This window comes from Chrysochloris asiatica, unplaced genomic scaffold, assembly GCF_000296735.1.
Source record: "Chrysochloris asiatica unplaced genomic scaffold, ChrAsi1.0 scaffold00243, whole genome shotgun sequence".
Classification (NCBI taxonomy): Eukaryota; Metazoa; Chordata; class Mammalia; order Afrosoricida; family Chrysochloridae; genus Chrysochloris; species Chrysochloris asiatica.
Genome location: NW_006408761.1, coordinates 3,477,192 through 3,494,950, shown reverse-complemented (window position 1 = coordinate 3,494,950; position 17,759 = coordinate 3,477,192). Strand labels below are relative to the sequence as shown.

Genomic DNA, 17,759 nt, shown 5'->3' with positions numbered 1-17,759 from the left:
TATTGCCTCAAAAATGATGTATTAACTGTGTGGTTGTTAGGTGCCCTTCAGTCTTTATTAACCATAGTGACATCACATAACAGAGTACAACAGCCCAATAGGGTTTTCTAGGCTAAAATCTTTATGGGAGCTGATTGCCATGCCCTTCTCCCATGAGCCACTGAGTAGGTTCAAACTTCTGGCTTTTCCATAAGCAGCTGAGCCCTTAACTCTTTGGGTTCTGTACTTATTACTTGTTAGGTGCCGTCAAGTTGGTTCCGACTTATAGTGACCCTCTGAACAACAGAACAAAACACTCCCTGATCCATCAGAAAATATTCTGTTGGTATTCATGAGGTTTTCCGTAGCTGATTTTTCTTCTTCTTAGTCTATGTTAGTCTAGAAGTTCCACTGAAATCTGTCCACCATGAATGACCTGGCTTTAGAAATACCAATGACATAGCTTCCAGCATTACGGTAACATGCAAGCCACCACAGTGGGACAAACTGACAGATGAGTGGTGGACTTAATAATAACAGAGAAATCTTTACAATGGAGAAACCTAGTGGACCACCATAGCAGACTGATGTAAATCAACACTGCAAATGGTGGGAAAAACGAGCCTCCGACAACTAACGGCCAGAACGTCCACGTGACTCACCTGAATCTAATCATGAGTAAGCAGAGACCAATCCAAATCAGGAGATTAAGATGGTGGTGTGCCGTAGAGTCAGTTCCAACTCAGAGCGACCCTGTATAGTGCTTCCAAAGCTGTAAATTTTAAGGGGCGCAGAAAGCCTCCTCTTTCTCCCATGGAGCAGCTGCTAAATTCCAACTGCTGACCTTGTGGTTAGCAGTCCAATGCATAACCCACTACCCTACCAGGGTTCCTTATAATCAAGAGACAGTCTGTAAAATAATAGACCTTAAAAAGGAGCCCTGCTAGCTTCAAGTAGTGGGTTATGCATTAGTCTGCTAACCACAAGGTCAGCAGTTCTAATCTGAAAGCTCCTTGGTGGGAGAAAAATGAGGCTTTCTGCTCTACTAATGACTAACAGTCTCAGAAACCCTATTAAGGGTCACTATGAATGGGAACCCACTCGATGGCAAGCAGCAGTGGCACTGCAGGATAACGCACTGGACATAAAGGTCAGTTTGAACTACAAGGTAAGCAGTTCAAACTCACCAGACACTCCTCAGAAACTTATACAGAGTCACTATGAGTCAGAACTAAGGCACCAGCAATTAATAACAACAATAATTACTTAGAACCTACTCGATGTCATGCAGAAGTAGCAGCAACATATTAAAATGTCAAGCTCATGAAAAAACAAGACAAATGGAGGAACGATTCCAAACTAAACAAAATCAAATGGACAGAAAACTCAATGCAATGTGTGGTCCTGGATTGGACCTGGACCCTAGACTTAAAAAAAAAAAAAAAAAAAAACTTTGCTATAAAGGGCATTATTGACCACTGGTAACATTTTAATGTTATTGTTAAGTGCCTTTGAATCAGTTCTGACTCATAGCAACCCTGTATAGAGTTTCTGAGGAGCAACTGGTGAGCTTGAATCACTGAACTTGCAGTTCAAACCGACCTTGCAGACTAGTACATTATCCTGAAGCGCCACACCAGGACTCCAAAATATGAATAAGGTCTGTAAATTACATAATAGCATTGTATTTGTATTAAAATTGGTGTTTGTCATATTTATACTGTGGTTGTGTAAATGAATGCCCTTGTGCTTACAAATGTACACTTCAGGATTTAGTGGTAAAGGGACATACTGCTGGCAACTTACTCTCAAATGGTTTTATAAAACAATAATAATGTGTATGTGTGTGCATAGTTATAATTCATATATTTGTACACTTATATAAATGTGTGTGTGGAGAGAGAGAGAGAAAAGAAGGGAAAAGAGAGGAGATGAGGTTGAAAATGATAAACAAATGTAATCAAATGTTAACAATAGGTCAAAATCTGCCTGAAGGTTACATACGTTTTTAAAGTTTTGATAGTCAGCAAAAACTGGGAGGTGGACTTTGAACTTTTTTGTATCTTTTTCAAAAGCAAACTTTCAAAACAAATTTTGTTTAAAAAAATACTTTAAGTACAACCTGAATAATATAACCAAGGTAACTGAACTGTAAGAGCAGAAATTGGTGAAATGAAGTCTTTGGCTGTGTATAAAACTAAAACCACTATTGTAAAGCCAATTCCAGTTTATAGAAAAGATTGAAGTTGTCAAGGACTTCGTTTTTCTTGGATCAACTATCTACACTCAGGGAAGCAGCAGTCAAAAAATCAAACGAGGTATTGCATTGGGCAAATCTGTTGCACAAGACCTTTTTAAAGTGTTGAAGAGCAAAGATGTCTGCTTGAGGACTAAGGTGCGCCTGACCCAAGCCATGGTGTTTTCAATAACCTCATATGCATGTGAAAGCTGGACATTGAATAAGAAAGACCGTAGAAGAATTGATGCTTTTGAGTTGTGGTGTTGGAGGAGAATACTAAAAGTGCCATGGGCTGCCACAAGAACCAATAGATCCATTTTTGGAAGAAGTGCAGCCAGAGCGCTCCTTGGAGGCCAAGATGGCCAAACCTCGTCTCTCATACTTCGGACATATTGTCAGGAGGGACCAGTCACTAGAGAAGGATAATGGTAATGTGGAGGGTCAGAGAAAAAGAGGAAGACCCCCAACAAGATGGATTGGCCAAGTGGCAGCTTCAATAGACTCAAGCGTGGCAACAGTAATGAGGTTGGCCCAGGATCAGGCAGTGTTTCGTTCTGCTGTGCATAAGGCTGCTATGGGTCAGTACCGTCTCGATGGTACCTAACAACAACAACAACATAGGACAGAGTATAACTGTCCCTTAGGGTTTCCAAGGCTATAAATCTTTTTTAATTTTTTTTTTAATTTGTAAAAAATAAAAAAACGTATTGGTTATAGCATAGTGGTTACAAGTCAGGCTGCTAACCTCAAAGTCAGCAGTTCAAAACTACCAGCCATTCAATGGGGAAAAGATGAGGCTTTCTGCTTCCATAAATATTTACAGCTTCAGAAACCCTATTCAGGGTCGCAATGAGTCAAAACCGACTCCACGGCACATAACCACCATACATACGTTGTTGTTATTGTTAAGTGCCATCAAGTCAGTTCCGTCCATGGCAACCCTGTATAGGGTTTCCGAGGAGCAACTGGTGAGCTTGAACCACTGACCCTGTAGTTCAAACGGCTTTGCAGTCTGGTGCATAAACCCACAGTGCCACACCAGGACTTCATACGTATACAACAGAGTATTTGCCACTTCAACCTTTTCCACGTGTACAATTCAGCCACACCAGCTACACTCCCCCAATTATACAATCATTATCACTCTCCATTCCCAAATCTTTTTATCTCTCCTCTTTTTCTCTTCCTTTTTTTTTTTTTTTCTTTTGCGGAAAAGTTCCCAATGGTCTGGGAAAATGAATATACATTGTGTCCCATTAAGTACATGAAAAAAGTAAAAAGGCTATAAATCTTGATAGAAGTGGGCTGCCTCATTTTTCTCCCAAAGTGCGGCTAGTGGGCTCGAACCACTGAATTCTCACTGTTGTTGTTGTGACGTGCCATTGAGTCCATTCTGACTGATAGTGACACTGTATAAGGTTTCTAAGGAACAGCTGGTGGGTTTGAACTGCCGACTTGTGGTTCGCAGTCCAGATTTGCCCAATGTGTGACAGTGAAGAGTATAAACCTTTCTTATATTTAATGGAATGGTAAATTCATTTTCCTGAAAAAGCAAACTGAATAGCTATAGGGAGGAATTCACTTGGCAATGAAAAAAGCTACGGCTTTTCTGTTGTCTGATTGCTGAAACAGTCTTTCCAAGCTGTCTTCACACATACGGGAAATAGTTAACAAGGTCCCTCTCCCCATGTCCTGTCAGTTTATAGCCACATTGATGGATTTAAGTGACAGCAAGTCAAAGGAGCCCTGGTGATGCAGTGGATAAAATGGTCACTGTTAACCAAATGATTGGCTGTTTGAACCCACCAGCTGCCCATTGGGAGGAAGACATGGTCGTCCACTCACTATAGGGTTACTGTAAATTGGAATCTGTCAGACAGCAACACATTAAGAGCTCCAGAATATTGTTGCCTGCTCATAAGAGCTGGAGGAAAGCAAGAATTTGGCCTATTCTCAGGTTTAACTAGAACACTGTTGATATCCAAACCGATAAGGCGCGTGTCTCTGTTTACTAGCCGTGACGGGGTCACTATTTTTCTGCATGAGCTAAGCAGAGGACAGACACCGAGCGGCCTAGGTGCTGTAAACACATGATCACGCCACATGCTAGTGTCTGAGATGTGTATGTTCTTTGTAAAAGCATGAGTGCTGAAAGACGTAAAACAAACTTGGGCTCTGCCAAAGCTGCTTTGGTAACCTGCGTGCAAGACTCAGCTCTTGTTGATATTAGTTTACCGCACACACTATTTCAGAGTGCTAGATCATGAGTTTGACATTTCTTACTACAAAAGGGCTTGGTGTACAGAGTAAAAGCTTTGGAGAAGAAGTTTTGGAAACAATATAAAACTACAGAAAATTTCTACCTCCAAGAGCAGGTATTGTTTGTATATAGACGAGCAATTGCATATTAGGGATCAATCCTAAAATGCCTTAGTAAGAAAGCTTTAGAATAAACTCCTAACTGGTCATTTATTACTTAGACTCTTGTTTTAGCTGTGTTTACTCTAGCCCCTTAGGTGAAAAAAGAGCCAGCTTAGAATAGCCAAACAACTGGAGTTGAAGAACTTTGAAGAATATGGAATTTCAAGAGTGGAGCCATCAAGAAAGGATTTCTCGTTCTATTTCACATTCCTGGCCAATCTCTTCCTTTCATTCCCATCAACACCAACAAGAACCCCTTCTGATGGATGCATCCTTCATTGGATGTTTAACAATTTGGCCTCTAATTAATATTTATATGTTGTTATATCTGCTCAAACTGAGTAAAGTGACAAAGAGCTATATCTCATATCTATCTGAGCTGACTGGATTATTTCATCCATTTTGTGTAGATATGTGACTTAGTTCTCAAAAGGAAACCATTACTTCTAAATCCAAAGGTGGGATATTAATATAAATGAATAAATCAAACCCAAAATGTACATTTATCATCTAGTTTTAGTTTAAATAGGGACAAATAGTTTTGAGACAAGAGCAAAGAGATCAGAGTACACATTTTTTAAATGTTCTGCAGCCCTTCACGGTTGTCTCGTTCATGCCTAATTCAATAGCAAGTATTTTCAATAATTCGTCTTTATACAATTTATCAAATAGTTTAAAATAGTTTTCATCAAAATGACTTTGTCTTCTTAGTTCTGTTTCCTTGGTTTACATAGTAACTAATCAAATTTCATAAATATAATAATGAGTACAACCAACATAGATGCAGGCACAATTCGGGAAAGTATCCAGAGAAGTGTGAGAAATGTGTGGGAATACCCTCAGGGCAGCCCATCTGCCGCCAATGCTCACCAACAATCAGTGTGGTTTAGACCAGGAGAGAGAGCATCAGCTAATCCTGCAAGTGTTCACAAGGAGGCCAATTAGCAGTTTATTATATAGAGATATTAAGGAGCTCGGCCCGCACAATGGCTAAGTGCTCAACTGCTCATTAAAAGGCTGGTGGTCCAACACACCCACGGTTCTGCAGGGGAAAGTCCTGCTCCGGAAAAGATTTCTTAAAACCACATCCACTGCCACCAAGATAATTCCCACTCATAGCGACTCTATCTATATATGGTTTATGAGACTGTAGACCTTTATGAGAGCAGACAGCCTTATCTTTCTCCTAAGGTGCAGTTAGTAGGGTGAACCGCAGATCTTGAGGTTAATAGTCCAATACATATTATCCCACAGTGCCACCAGAGCTCCCCTAGGAGATCATATGGGGCAGTTTGACTCTGTCCTGTAAAGTCACAGTGACAGTGAGTCCGAATCAGCTCACTGCACACAGTAACAACATATAAATATTAATTAGGGACCAAATTGTCAAACTTCTAAAACAGGATACGGTGGTGAATTTTAAGTTTCTGGACAGACTTGAATTCATCCCGTTCTGTTTCCTTCTCCTTGCCAATGAACATGTGACTTTACATGTTATGCTCCACCATCCCATAACTTCTCCTGTAAGTGGAGGCTACCTGAAACGTGATTAATGATTCTGCTGAATTCTGAAGCAAAGTTACATAGCAAGCAGGCTCTTTTGGCTCCCGATCTAAATTCATGATCTCTGGTATTATCAATTATAAAATGACATTGTTGTGAGTTGTTGCTGAGTTGATTCTGACTCATGAGTGACCCCATGTGTGCGGGGTGGAATTGCTCCATAGCATTTTCAAGACGCTGATGGTTCAGAAGCAGATATCTAAGCCTGTTTTCAGAGGAACCTCTGCATGGGTTTGAATCACCAACTTTTTGGTTAGTAAGTGATGTAGAATCAGCATTGGACAGTTAATCATAAAGTTAATAGTTAAAACTCAACAGCTGCTCCTAGTTATTGTTGTTGTTACATGCCATGGAGTCAGTTCCGACTCATAGCAACCCTGTATAGGCACAGGGTTTCCGAGGTTGCAAATCTTTACGGGAGCAGAAAGCCTCATCTTTCTCCCACAGAACAGCTGGTAGTTTCAAACTGCTGGCCGTCAGATTAGCAGCCAGATTTGTAACCATTCCTTAATAAAGGGTCACTAGAGTCAGAACTGACTCGAGGGCACTTAACAACAACAGTTGAGTGTTTGTGCCACACAAGGACTATTAATTGAGTTAAATGATAAAATTATCATTTGCTCCATCTGACTCCTGCATCCAGCTTCCATTTAAGTCCAAACTTAGAACAGAAAGTGTGTGTGGTGGAGGCGGGGGGAGGTTGGGAGAGTCACTGCATAAGATAAATACACTGTGTCCAGGAAGTAGGAAGGATAGCAGATATAAAATCAGAATTCAGTCATTTTTGAAATGTTCTAAGCATTGACTATCAAAAACGGGGGGCTACAAAGAGCTAAACAGAAAATTTCAAAGGACAGCTCAAGAAGACAAAGTCAAATATTATAACGAAATGTGCAAAGACCTGGAGTTTGAAAACCAAAAGGGAAGATGTAAGATGCTCAGCATTTCTCAAGCTGAGGGAACTGAATTAAAAATCTAAGCCTCAACTGGCAGTATTGAAGGATTCTATGGACAAAATATTAAATGATGTAGAAAGCATCTGAAAAAATGGACGAAATACTCACAATCACTCTAGCAAAAATATGGTCAATATTCAACCATTTCAAGAGATAATATATGATCAGAAGCTGATGATACTGAAGGAAGAAGGTCAAGGTGCTTTGAAGGCATTGGCAAAGAACAAAGCACCAGAAATTGATAGAATACAAATTCAAATCTTCCAACAAATGGATGCAGCAAGGGAGGCACTCACTCATCTAGGCCAAGAAATTTTGAAGACAACTATCTGGCCAACTGACCAGAAGAGATCCATATTTGTACCCATTCCAAAGATAGATGGTCCAATGGAATGTGGAAATATCAGACAATATCATTAATATTGCATGCAAGTAAAATTTTTCTAAAGATATACAAAAACTTCTGTAACCATATATTGACAGAGAACTTACAGAGGCTCAAGCCGGATTCAAAAGAGGATGTGAAACAAGGAATATCATTGCTGACATCAGATGGATCTTGGCTGAAAGCAGACAATACCAGGAAGATGTTTACCTGCTTTATTGACTATTCAAAGGCTTATGATTGTGTGGCTCATGACAAGCTATGGACAACATTGCGAAGTATGAGTATTCCAGGACACTTAATTGTGCTCATGAGGAACCTGTACATAGACCAAGAGGAAGTTGTTTGAACAGAACAAGATTTAAAATTAGGAAAGGTGTGTGCCAGGGTTGTATTCTTTCACCATACTTATTCAATCTGTATGCTGAGCAAATAATTTGAGAAGCTGGATTATATGAAGAAAAACATGGCATCAGGATTGGAGGAAGAAGACTCATTAATAACCTGTGATATGCAAATGATACAACATTGCTTGCTGAAAGTGAAGGGGACTTAAAATACTTATTGCTGAAAATCGAAGACCACAACCTTCATTATGGACTACAACTCTATGTAAAGAAAACAAAAATCCTCACCACTGGAGCAATAAACAGTATACATATAAATGGAGTAAAGAATGAAGTTGTCAAAAGACTTCATTTTGCTCAAATCAACAATCAACACTCATGGAAGCAGCAGTCAAGAAATCAAATGACGTATTGCATTAGGCAAATCTGTTGCACAAGACCTCTTTACAGTGTTCAAGAGCAAAGATGTCCATTTGAGTACTAAGGTACACATGACCTAAGCCATGGTATTTTCAATAACTTCATACACATGTAAAAGTTGGACAGTGAGAAAGGAAGACTGTAGAAGAATTGATCTGTTTGAGTCATGGCGTTGGAAGAGAATATTAAAAGTACCATTGACTGCCAAAAGAACAAAGCAATCTGTGTTGAAAGAAGGACAACCAGAATGCCCCTTGGAAGCCAGGATGGCCAGATTTCATCTCCTAAACCTTGGAGAAGGATATCATGTTTGGGAGAGTGGAGGGTAGGACAAAGAGGAAGACCACCCCAATGAGATGGATTGGCACAGTGGCAGCATCAATGGGCTCAAACACAGCAACAATTGTGAGGTTGGCACAAGACTAGGCAGTGTTTTGTTCTGGTGTGTATAGTATCGCTATGAGTCAATACCGACTCGATGACACCTAACAAAATCAACAACAAAGGCATGAAGTGGCTGGCTTACAAACTTTCATGAGTGTAACAGCCTCGGAAACCATGTGCAGGGTCGCTATGAGTCGGAATCAACTCCACGGCACAAAACAACAACAACATTAAGTTTCAGAAGGCTGGGGTTAAAGTAGAATCCTCACTGAATAGTTTTCTTCTTTTCCAGATGGATCTGGTGAGAAGGAATGAGGGACGACGGTGATAGGATTTTATGATTCAATTGTGAGTAATTGTTAGCACGATTAATTGTGATTGTCACAACTGTAACTGTATAAGATGTGTTAAAGGGGGAAGCAGATAGTCTTTTGTTTCAGGAACAGATGATCCCAGGACCATCAAGAAAGACAAGCATGAGCAGAGTGTGAGATCCCTACCTAAAAAAGCAGTGACATCAGAGTTGGTGGCAGAGGCAGCTGTGGGCTCTCAGTAAGACTGTGTGCCTGAGGGCAGGAGGCTGGCTTGCATAATGTGCCCTTTGGACATTTAAATGAATATATATTTTTTTGTTTGTATATGCCCATAAAATTTTTTGCTATGCTCGTTTGTGAAATATAAGATGTAAATGGAGAGTAAAAGAAAGGAAGTAGGATTACTGTTGTTGCAGGGAGGGGATTGTAATCATTGAGATGAAACAAAGTACATAATTTGTTGAATGTAAAGCTGATGATCTTGTCTGAAAATCTTAACTCACAATAGAAAGTTTAAAAAAAAATTTTTTTTTAACTTCTAAAATTGACTGAGGTTCTTGTTATATAATTCAGGGAACATAGTAAATACCACTGAATTATACTTGCTATGGAGGAATTGTATGTGAATTATATCTCAATAAAACTGTTACAAAAAGACCAAAAAACAGAAATGGTCTAAGAACTAGCCAAGAAGATAATTTTTTTAAAACACAGAGGACCAAAAAGGGATACGAAAGATACAGGATCATTTCATGATATCTAACATCCAAAGAAAACCAATTTTAAAAAGAAAGAACAGAGAAAAATAAAAGAAATAAAATTGTCAAACTCCGAGTAGAACATTTAAAACATTGGGAGTTGAAAGAAACTTCCTGGGGTAAAAAGAAGAAGGAAAGAAAAGAAAAAACAAAACTAGTCAAGACTTCTAATCAGTTCAAGTTTCCTAACAACAGCACTGAAAATTAAATGGCACTGGAACTATGACTTAAATTTTGGAGAGAAAATAACTGCCAGTATGTTGTTGTTGTTGTTGTTATGTGCTGTGGAGTCGGTTCTGACCCAAAGCAACCCTGTACAGGGTTTCTGAGGCTGTAAATCTTTACGGGAGCAAAAAGCCTCATCTTTCTCCCATGGGACAGCTGGTAGTTTCAAACTGCTGACCTTGTTGTTCACAGCCCCATTCATAACCACTACACTACCAGAGCTCCTTAACTTCCAGTACAGAACTATGTATTTATGCATATGGGCTGGATGGGAAAAAATCTTCCAAATGGAAAAGTTTCAAAATGTAGCCTTCATCCATCCTTTCTCCAAATTCTCCTAGAGGATGTGCACCACTAAACCATGGACACAAGCCAAGAAACATGAAGTTAGGGAGCCTTACCTGAAACACAGCCCAGAGAAGTGATGCTCATGAAAAGTAAAGAGTGATAGCAGTGCAGTATGCCTAGAAAACAACCAAACTCAAGCAGCTCTGGAGGCTGACCCTAGAGAATTGGGGGATGATTTAAAAGTACATAGAAAACTGGAGCCCTGGGGTGACTCTGTAGGACTGCAAACCACAGGGAAACCCTGTACAGGGATGCTGTGAGTCGGAACTGACTCAACAGCATTTAATAACAATTCTAAAAATAAATGGTTAAGTACTGTTTTGTCCACATTTGTTGTACAGGCCCACATTATTGTTGTTGTTAAGTGCCGTCGAGTTTGTGTGACCCTATGTAGGGTTTCCAAGGAGCAGCTGGTGAGCTTCAACTGCCAACCTTGCGGTTCAACCCAACTTTGCAGTCCAGTGCATAAACTCACAGTGCCATACCAGAACTCCAAACCCAGATTAATGACATAGTACTAACTAATGAAATAAAACTACAGTTATTCATGTTAAACATTTGTGTGTAGAATACCTCTAGTTTTGCATCTTATAAGGTGTACAACCAACTATATCATATTATACTGACTTTATTACTTGAAAAAAAAAAAAAAAAAAAGGACCAGGTTTACAGTCTGATAGAGACTGGGGACACCCCCAAGACTATTGTCCTTAATCACCCTTCAGGTCTGGAAATGAGCTCACCCCCATGGCTCAATTCATCCAAACAGCAGACAGTTTCATCAGGGGAAACTTAACTAATGTGGTACTCACACCTCAGAATAATCAACCATTTGTGACCAAAAGCACAGCATTTATCCAAGGATAAAGTAGATGGCTTTGAAATAAAGATGATGATTTAACACACACACATTCAGGTATTTGTATTTAAGTGATGCTAGACATGGGCTAACAGGAGCTCTGGTAGCATAGTGATTACGAATCGGGCTGTGAACCGCAAGGTCAGCAGTTTGAGACTACCAGCTGTTCCGCTGGAGAAAGATAAAGCTTTCTGCTTCCATAAAGATTTACACCCTTGGAAACCCTGTACAGGGTCGCTATGAGTTACTTCTGACTCCACAGCACATAACCACCACATAACCATACACGGGCTAAAGGAGCCCTAAGGATCCTAGTGGTGAAGTGGTTACGAATCAGGCAGCTAACCTCAAGGTCAGCAGTTCGAAACTATCAGCTGTTCTGCGGGAGAAAGATGAGGCTTTCTGTCTGCGTAAAAATTTGCAGCCTCGGAAACCCTGTACAGGGTCACTATGACTGACTCCACGGTACTTAACATTAATAATAATAACAAGGGAGCCTTAGGGAGCTCTGGTAGCATAGTTGGACTGCTAACCAAAAGTCAGCAGTTCAAATCCACCAATCAGTCCACAAGAGAAAGAGTAGGCTTTCCATTCCTATAAAGATTTATAGCCACCAAAACCCTATACAGGGTCATTATGAGTTGAAATTGGATCAACAGCATACAACCAACCACCAACAAAGGAGGCCTGGTAACATAGTGGTTAAGTTCTCAACTTCTAACTGAAAGATCAGAGGTTCAAACCCACCACCAGGCACCATGGGAGAAAGACGTTAACAGTCTGCTCCCGTGAAGATTACAGCCTCAGAAACTCTATAGGACAGTCCTATAAGATCATTAGGAGTCGGATATTGCCTGTGAGTTACAATCGACTCAATGGCAATGGCTAGGTTTTTAAAGTTTATACCTTGGCTAAAGATGCTTACAGGATAGGCAGTAGCCTGCTAACGGCAACATCAGTATTCAAACCCACCAGTGGCTCCTTGGGAGAAAGATTTACAGCCTCAGAAACCCTAGACAGGGTGGCTAAAAGTCAGAATTGACTTGAGAGCAGTGAGTTTTTAAGACATGAGAACCAGCCCTGAGAGCTCCACTGTTAACCAAAAAGTCAGAAGTTCAAATCCATCAACCATCATTCCACAGCAGTCTGCCTCTGGAAAGACCTCAAAGGAAGAAACTCAGCCTCAGAGAAGTTGCGTGGTATTCACAATCACACAGCTGTGTGGAGATACCATACCCAGACATATCTATCTGTCTCTCAGTCCACAGTTCTTCCTCTACGGTGTGGCATCACCGTCTGGGCAAAGATGATGTTATACATGTAAGAAGCCTTGGTTGTTAAACATTCTCCACTGCTGAGAGTTTGGAAGTTCAGTCCCATCCAGCTGATCTGCAGGAGAAAGACCTGGAGATCTGCTCCTATAAAGGATTATTGTGAAGTGCTGTCAGTTGGTTCCAACCCATAGCGACCTTGTATAGGGTTTCCAAGGAGCAGCTGGTGAGTTTGAACCACCGACCTTGTGATTCAAACCGACTCTGCAGTCCAGTGCATTAACTCACAGCACCACACCAAGACGCCTATAAAAGATTGTTGTTGTTAAGTGCCGTCGGGTCAATTCCGACCCATAGCGACCCTATATAGGGTTTCCAAGAAGCAGCTAGTGAGCTTGAACCGCCAACCTTGCAGTTCAAAAGATTTAGCAGTCTGGTGCATTAACCCACACCAGGATTACAGCCTAGGAAATCCTTGAGGCAGTTCTTTGTCACATGAAGTGACTATATGAGTTAGAATTGACTCATTGACACAGATAGCACAGTATGCATCTGTCATGGTTTCAGTACATTCCTTGTGTTAGCTCATTTAATCCTCCCAGCATTCCAAAGATGTGGGGGTTCTACCATCCCCAGTTAATGGGAGGAGCCTGGACTTAAGAAGTTTAGTAGCAGTCTACAAAGTTGCTGAACCTAGCCAGGCCAAGCACTCTATTTGCAGCACTCCACTGGGTTTTCTTTAACACAGAAACTGCTTATGAGGAGCTATGGGTGACTCCATACATTTGTAAAAGAGCCCTTGAGAGTGTAATTATCAAACCACCTTCTACCCTAAAAGTAAGGCATTTCAGTGGTTAAGGAAAAAAGAAAAAAGAACACAGCTGCTTAGGGGAAAAACGATTTTGTTTCATATTTCTGAACTTCCACCAAGTTACTATTGGAAATATATTTTAGAGTAAGCACTGTACCTTGTCAAATACACAGGTCAGCTGAGAAACCATCACCACCAAATCCAAACTTGAGGTGGTGGTGGCGGGGGCTGGAAAGCAAAAAGTCTTGAAAATATCTACCACACTTGTGGGAGTCCTGGTGTGGTGCTTTAGGATAAGTATGGACTGCTAGTCACAAGGTCGGTGGTTCAAACCCACCAGCCTGAACCGACTACAGGGCACTTAACAACAAGCAGACTTGATTTTTTTTTTTTTTTTTTTTTTTAAATCAGCAGCCGCAGCACCAGGCAGCCAAGCTCTGTAAAGCCCAAAGGTCCCCACGGCTCTGCCACCCTCGCTGGTTCTGACCTCAGCCACCACTGAAGGACTCAGTGACCAAGATCTGTAGCTATCTGAGTTCAATGGTCTTCAACCTCCAATCCTAGGCCACGTCAGGGATACGTCAGGGCTGTTACAGCAGAGACGGGTGAACAAACCGCTAATCTCGCCTATAGGGGGCTTAGGACTGATACATCCCTAGCCCCCCAGCCAGCCCTTGGGAATCTTCAACTCCCTACCTGAGAGCCAAGAGCAGAAGAAGCCGGTTCCCAGGACCCTACAGCCCAAGTTTTCAGGCGCTGCAGTGTCCTGGGAACGGGTGTGAGGACAGAAGTAAATGTGGAATCCTTGCCTCCTAGCCCGGGCATGGCGAGTCCACAGGCACTGGACACAAATGCCCTTTTTCATAATCAGTAAAGCTGGAGCCCCACCTGCCTAGCTGGCAAGCTTGGGCGCAGACAGCCTGGAATTGAAGCGCTCAAAAATTGGCTGAGCATCCCAAGAGTTAACGCCTTCCGCGTCTCTAAGGAGTGCGTTCACTCAGAGTTCCTTCGAAGTGGTCAAATTGGGGAGGGGTGGCCTCAGTATCACCCCTACTGGCGCCTCTGCCCACTCTGAGGTCCCTGGCCTCCGGTTATGCTGTCCCCCAAGGTGAGTGGCCGGCCACCCTACGGGACGAGCCCGGCGACATTACCCGTGAGGGACCCAGGACGCAGGAGCCTAGCAAGCATTGCACTACTGGCATTCAAGACGGGAGCTAGCGCCAAGGGGGAGCAGAGGTGGGATTCCCGGAGCTTTGTGCTCACCAACCCCTACGCACTCCAATAACCACGTTACTACATGAGCTGGGAATATCCACCCGCAATCTACTCTACAGGCAAACCGGTGACACTGGGGATTTGCGGTTATACGGCCACGACAACCCCTTCTCCAGCTCCACGTAGTCATAGAAAACAACTTTAGTCTTGAGCTCTTGGTCAACCTTGAGAATTATTCCAGGCCCCCATATACCCAAGGAAACAGCTTGCGGGGCACGTAGAAAGGAGGTTTGGCGCCCCGCTTCTGCAGCGCGTGTTCTATAAAAGCTGCGCTCGGAGCGTTTTAGAGCCGGCAGTGCAGAGCGCGCAGTGCCTCCGAGTTCCAAATTCAGCAAGGCAATTGCGGTGGAAATCACAGAAGTTCATTTATGAGGGGCTGTGGGGACCATGGGGAGGAATGAGACAGGCGATATAATGAGACTTGAAAAGAAACCAGGGATCTGTGGAAAGAGCAGCCAGAGAAATAGGGGGACACCAGCTAATGAAGTGTCCCTAGACTCGTCCTCCGACGCTACAGCACTAAAAGGGACGTCCTCAAGCCAGGAACTTGGTAGCAAGTTCTACTGGCCTCCGCACGTTTTCAAGCCCTGGTTAAAACTGAGCACAGCGCTGTGAGTGTGCCTCTAACCGCCAGTTCCATGCTCTTGAAGGGGAAACGTATTAACAGCACCTGTCGCATGAGAACACGCAGCTCCGACGCCCCACCCCCAGCCTCCGACACCTCCAGGGACCCTCAAATGTGCTCTCCTGGACTTCCACGGGAGAAGACAAAGGGTGTCCCAACCAGAGAGCGTGCAACCAGGACTCGCCCCCTCTCACGCGCTCCTGTGATGTTCGCGCTGCGCAGGGCTGCAGGCCCGCCGAAGAAGCGCGGGTGTGTGGGGAGATCCGCCAGAAGCCCAGGGCTTAGGGCCGGGGTCTGGGGAGCACTGTTGCTCACCTCGCTCGCTGGACTGGATGTAGCGCACGATGTCGTCCAGGTCCAAGTCTTTGGTCTCGTCGAAATTGTAGGCGGACGTGTGCAAACCCTCTTCATGAAAAACCTCGTGGACCCCCTCGAGGGTGAAGTAGCAGTTCCGCTCCAGCTTGTCGTCGCTGTAGACCAGCGCGGCGCGGCTCCACTGGTGGTGTCGGAACAGGGCGAGCATCATCTCACCCATCTTGGCATAGGCGGGCGCCACGCGCGTGAGGTGCGAGTACTCCGTGTCCTTCTGCTGGAAGCCGGCGGCCAGTGCCCCGGCCGACAGCATGGGGAGGTTCCAGTGCGACGCCAGCCGGGCCACGGGCGCCGCCGCATACTCGCACACGGGACCCAAAATAAGGTCCGGCTTGGACCCCCGCGCCGCTGCCACTCTGTCTACCAGGCTGAAGAGCGCACGATTGCCACAGTCCGAGTCCTCGTAGGCTACCTGGAAGCGGGTGCCAGGCGGCAGCAACCTCCGCCCGGTCCCGTTGCCTTCCACGCTGCGCAGCGCGTACTCGATGGCGGGCCGCACCCGGGCCAAGGAGAACAGGTACGTGTCGTCCAGGGGCAGTAGCACCAGTACCTCGATCTTCTGCGGCGACAGCGCCTCAGCCTCCCGGCGCCCGGCGCCAGGGCCCGCGCCCCCGCCGTCACCGCCGCTCGTACTGCCGGCCAGCACCGCCCAGCTGAGCAGGACGCACGCGGAGAAAGTGAGCACCAGCAGAGACGGCATCGTGCCGCCAGCAAGCGCCAGCCCCAGCAGCCGATTCACCCTCTGCCCCTCACCCACCCTACCGCACACCTCCCCAATCTTCTCCGGTGTCCCTGAGCCCCCTTGGGCGCTCTAAGAAAACAAAACTCCCCCCTCACTAACTTGCCAAAAGATAGAGAGGAAGCGTCCTTCTCTCAGTAGTTTGAAAAAAGAAAAAGAAGGGGAAAAAACGAAGAAGAAGAAAAACTTCACTGGGTGTAAACCTGTGCTCCTTTGCTATCTTTAAATATATACTTATTGTAAATATATATATATATTCTCCCTCCCTGTATATATACTATTTTGCTTAAAGGTGGCTTCTTATTTGGGCGTTCCTGAGATTGCTTTTGAAAGCGTATTTGTAAAAGAAAAAAAAAGTTAGACTTGTCCAAGTGCTTGTAATTGACGGTGCATCTCCTTCGCGTTTGATCTCATTGATTCGCGCCGGTTCCTGGATCCATAACCTGCGTTTAAATAGCGTGGCAGCTGCGGAGCGTGTTGCCACACATGGCGCGCCGAGGCCGGGCTTGTATTTCCAACGGGTGGGGTGTTGGGGGTGGGGAGGGGTGGGGGCTGGGCTGGGGGAGCCTCTCATTAACATTCTTACATCACTGCTCCTCCCCGCACCCCTACCCTCCTCACCCCACCCGCGTTCTTACGCCCCGCTCCCAGGCTGCTCTGGCCTTTTCCTTAAAGCCACAGACTCCCACGTCTGAACCCATGGGAGCCCCCTACACCGCGTACTTTGGTGATCCTCCACCTCTCCATCGCCTCTCACGCTGCAGTCCACTCTCCAGCTTTCGGTCTTACTAAAGAAAACGTACTTGGAAGTAAAGAACTGCTCTTACCATACACACACATATACACAACCGTGCAAAAAAACTCACAGAATTGGGGATGAAGTGATTCTAGATATTGGTGATTTAGATTCCGCTCGCTCTCACCTCTTTCTCGCTCTGCCCATGTTCGCTCCAGACACTCCGACTCTTTCTCGCTCTGCCCACGTTTGCTCCAGACACGCCGGATCATCCCAGTCTCCTGGCGCCAAGGTCAGGAAGCAGAGTCCAAAGGTCCAGTGCAGACGACTAGATCGCCAACCTGGGCCGCCGCGGGCGCCCAGCTGGCAGGGACAGACTCCGCATCTCTCCCGAAACAAAAGCACACCAGCGCCTGCCCCCTCACTTCGTTTGCGCGATTTAGCGTTGGAGTGACAGGGGGCCGGGGTCCCGGGGTCCCGGGGTCCCGGGGTCCCAGCACACTGGCTCTCCGCTGAGGCAGTGCGTGCAGAAAAGCGAAACTTGTTCCCAAAGGCGTGGCCGCGAGCGAGCTGTTCGGCTCCTGGAAGTGCTTGAAAGGCATCCCCAAGGTATACTCGCGATTTGGGTTGCTAAACCAGGTAACAAAATAAAGATACCATCTTCCCTAAAACGTTCTTCGGAGAGTTGAATGTGGGTGTGGGTGCGGGCACAGCTCCACTCCAACTCACAAG

General features: G+C 44.4%; 1 protein-coding gene across 2 annotated transcripts in view; it reads right to left on the bottom strand.

The window, feature by feature from the left end:
• LOC102825695 (atrial natriuretic peptide receptor 3-like) overlaps positions 1–16,705 on the bottom strand; it is a 123,955-nt gene extending 107,250 nt beyond the window's left edge. The window contains exon 1 of one of the 2 annotated variants that reach the window (XM_006873506.1): positions 15,496–16,705. In XM_006873506.1, the coding sequence (XP_006873568.1) occupies positions 15,496–16,252 (757 nt within the window). In that variant the 5' untranslated portion in view covers positions 16,253–16,705. The remainder of the gene's footprint in view (positions 1–15,495) is intronic. The other variant, XM_006873507.1, reaches the window with a different exon arrangement.
• Positions 16,706–17,759: the final 1,054 nt, after the last annotated feature.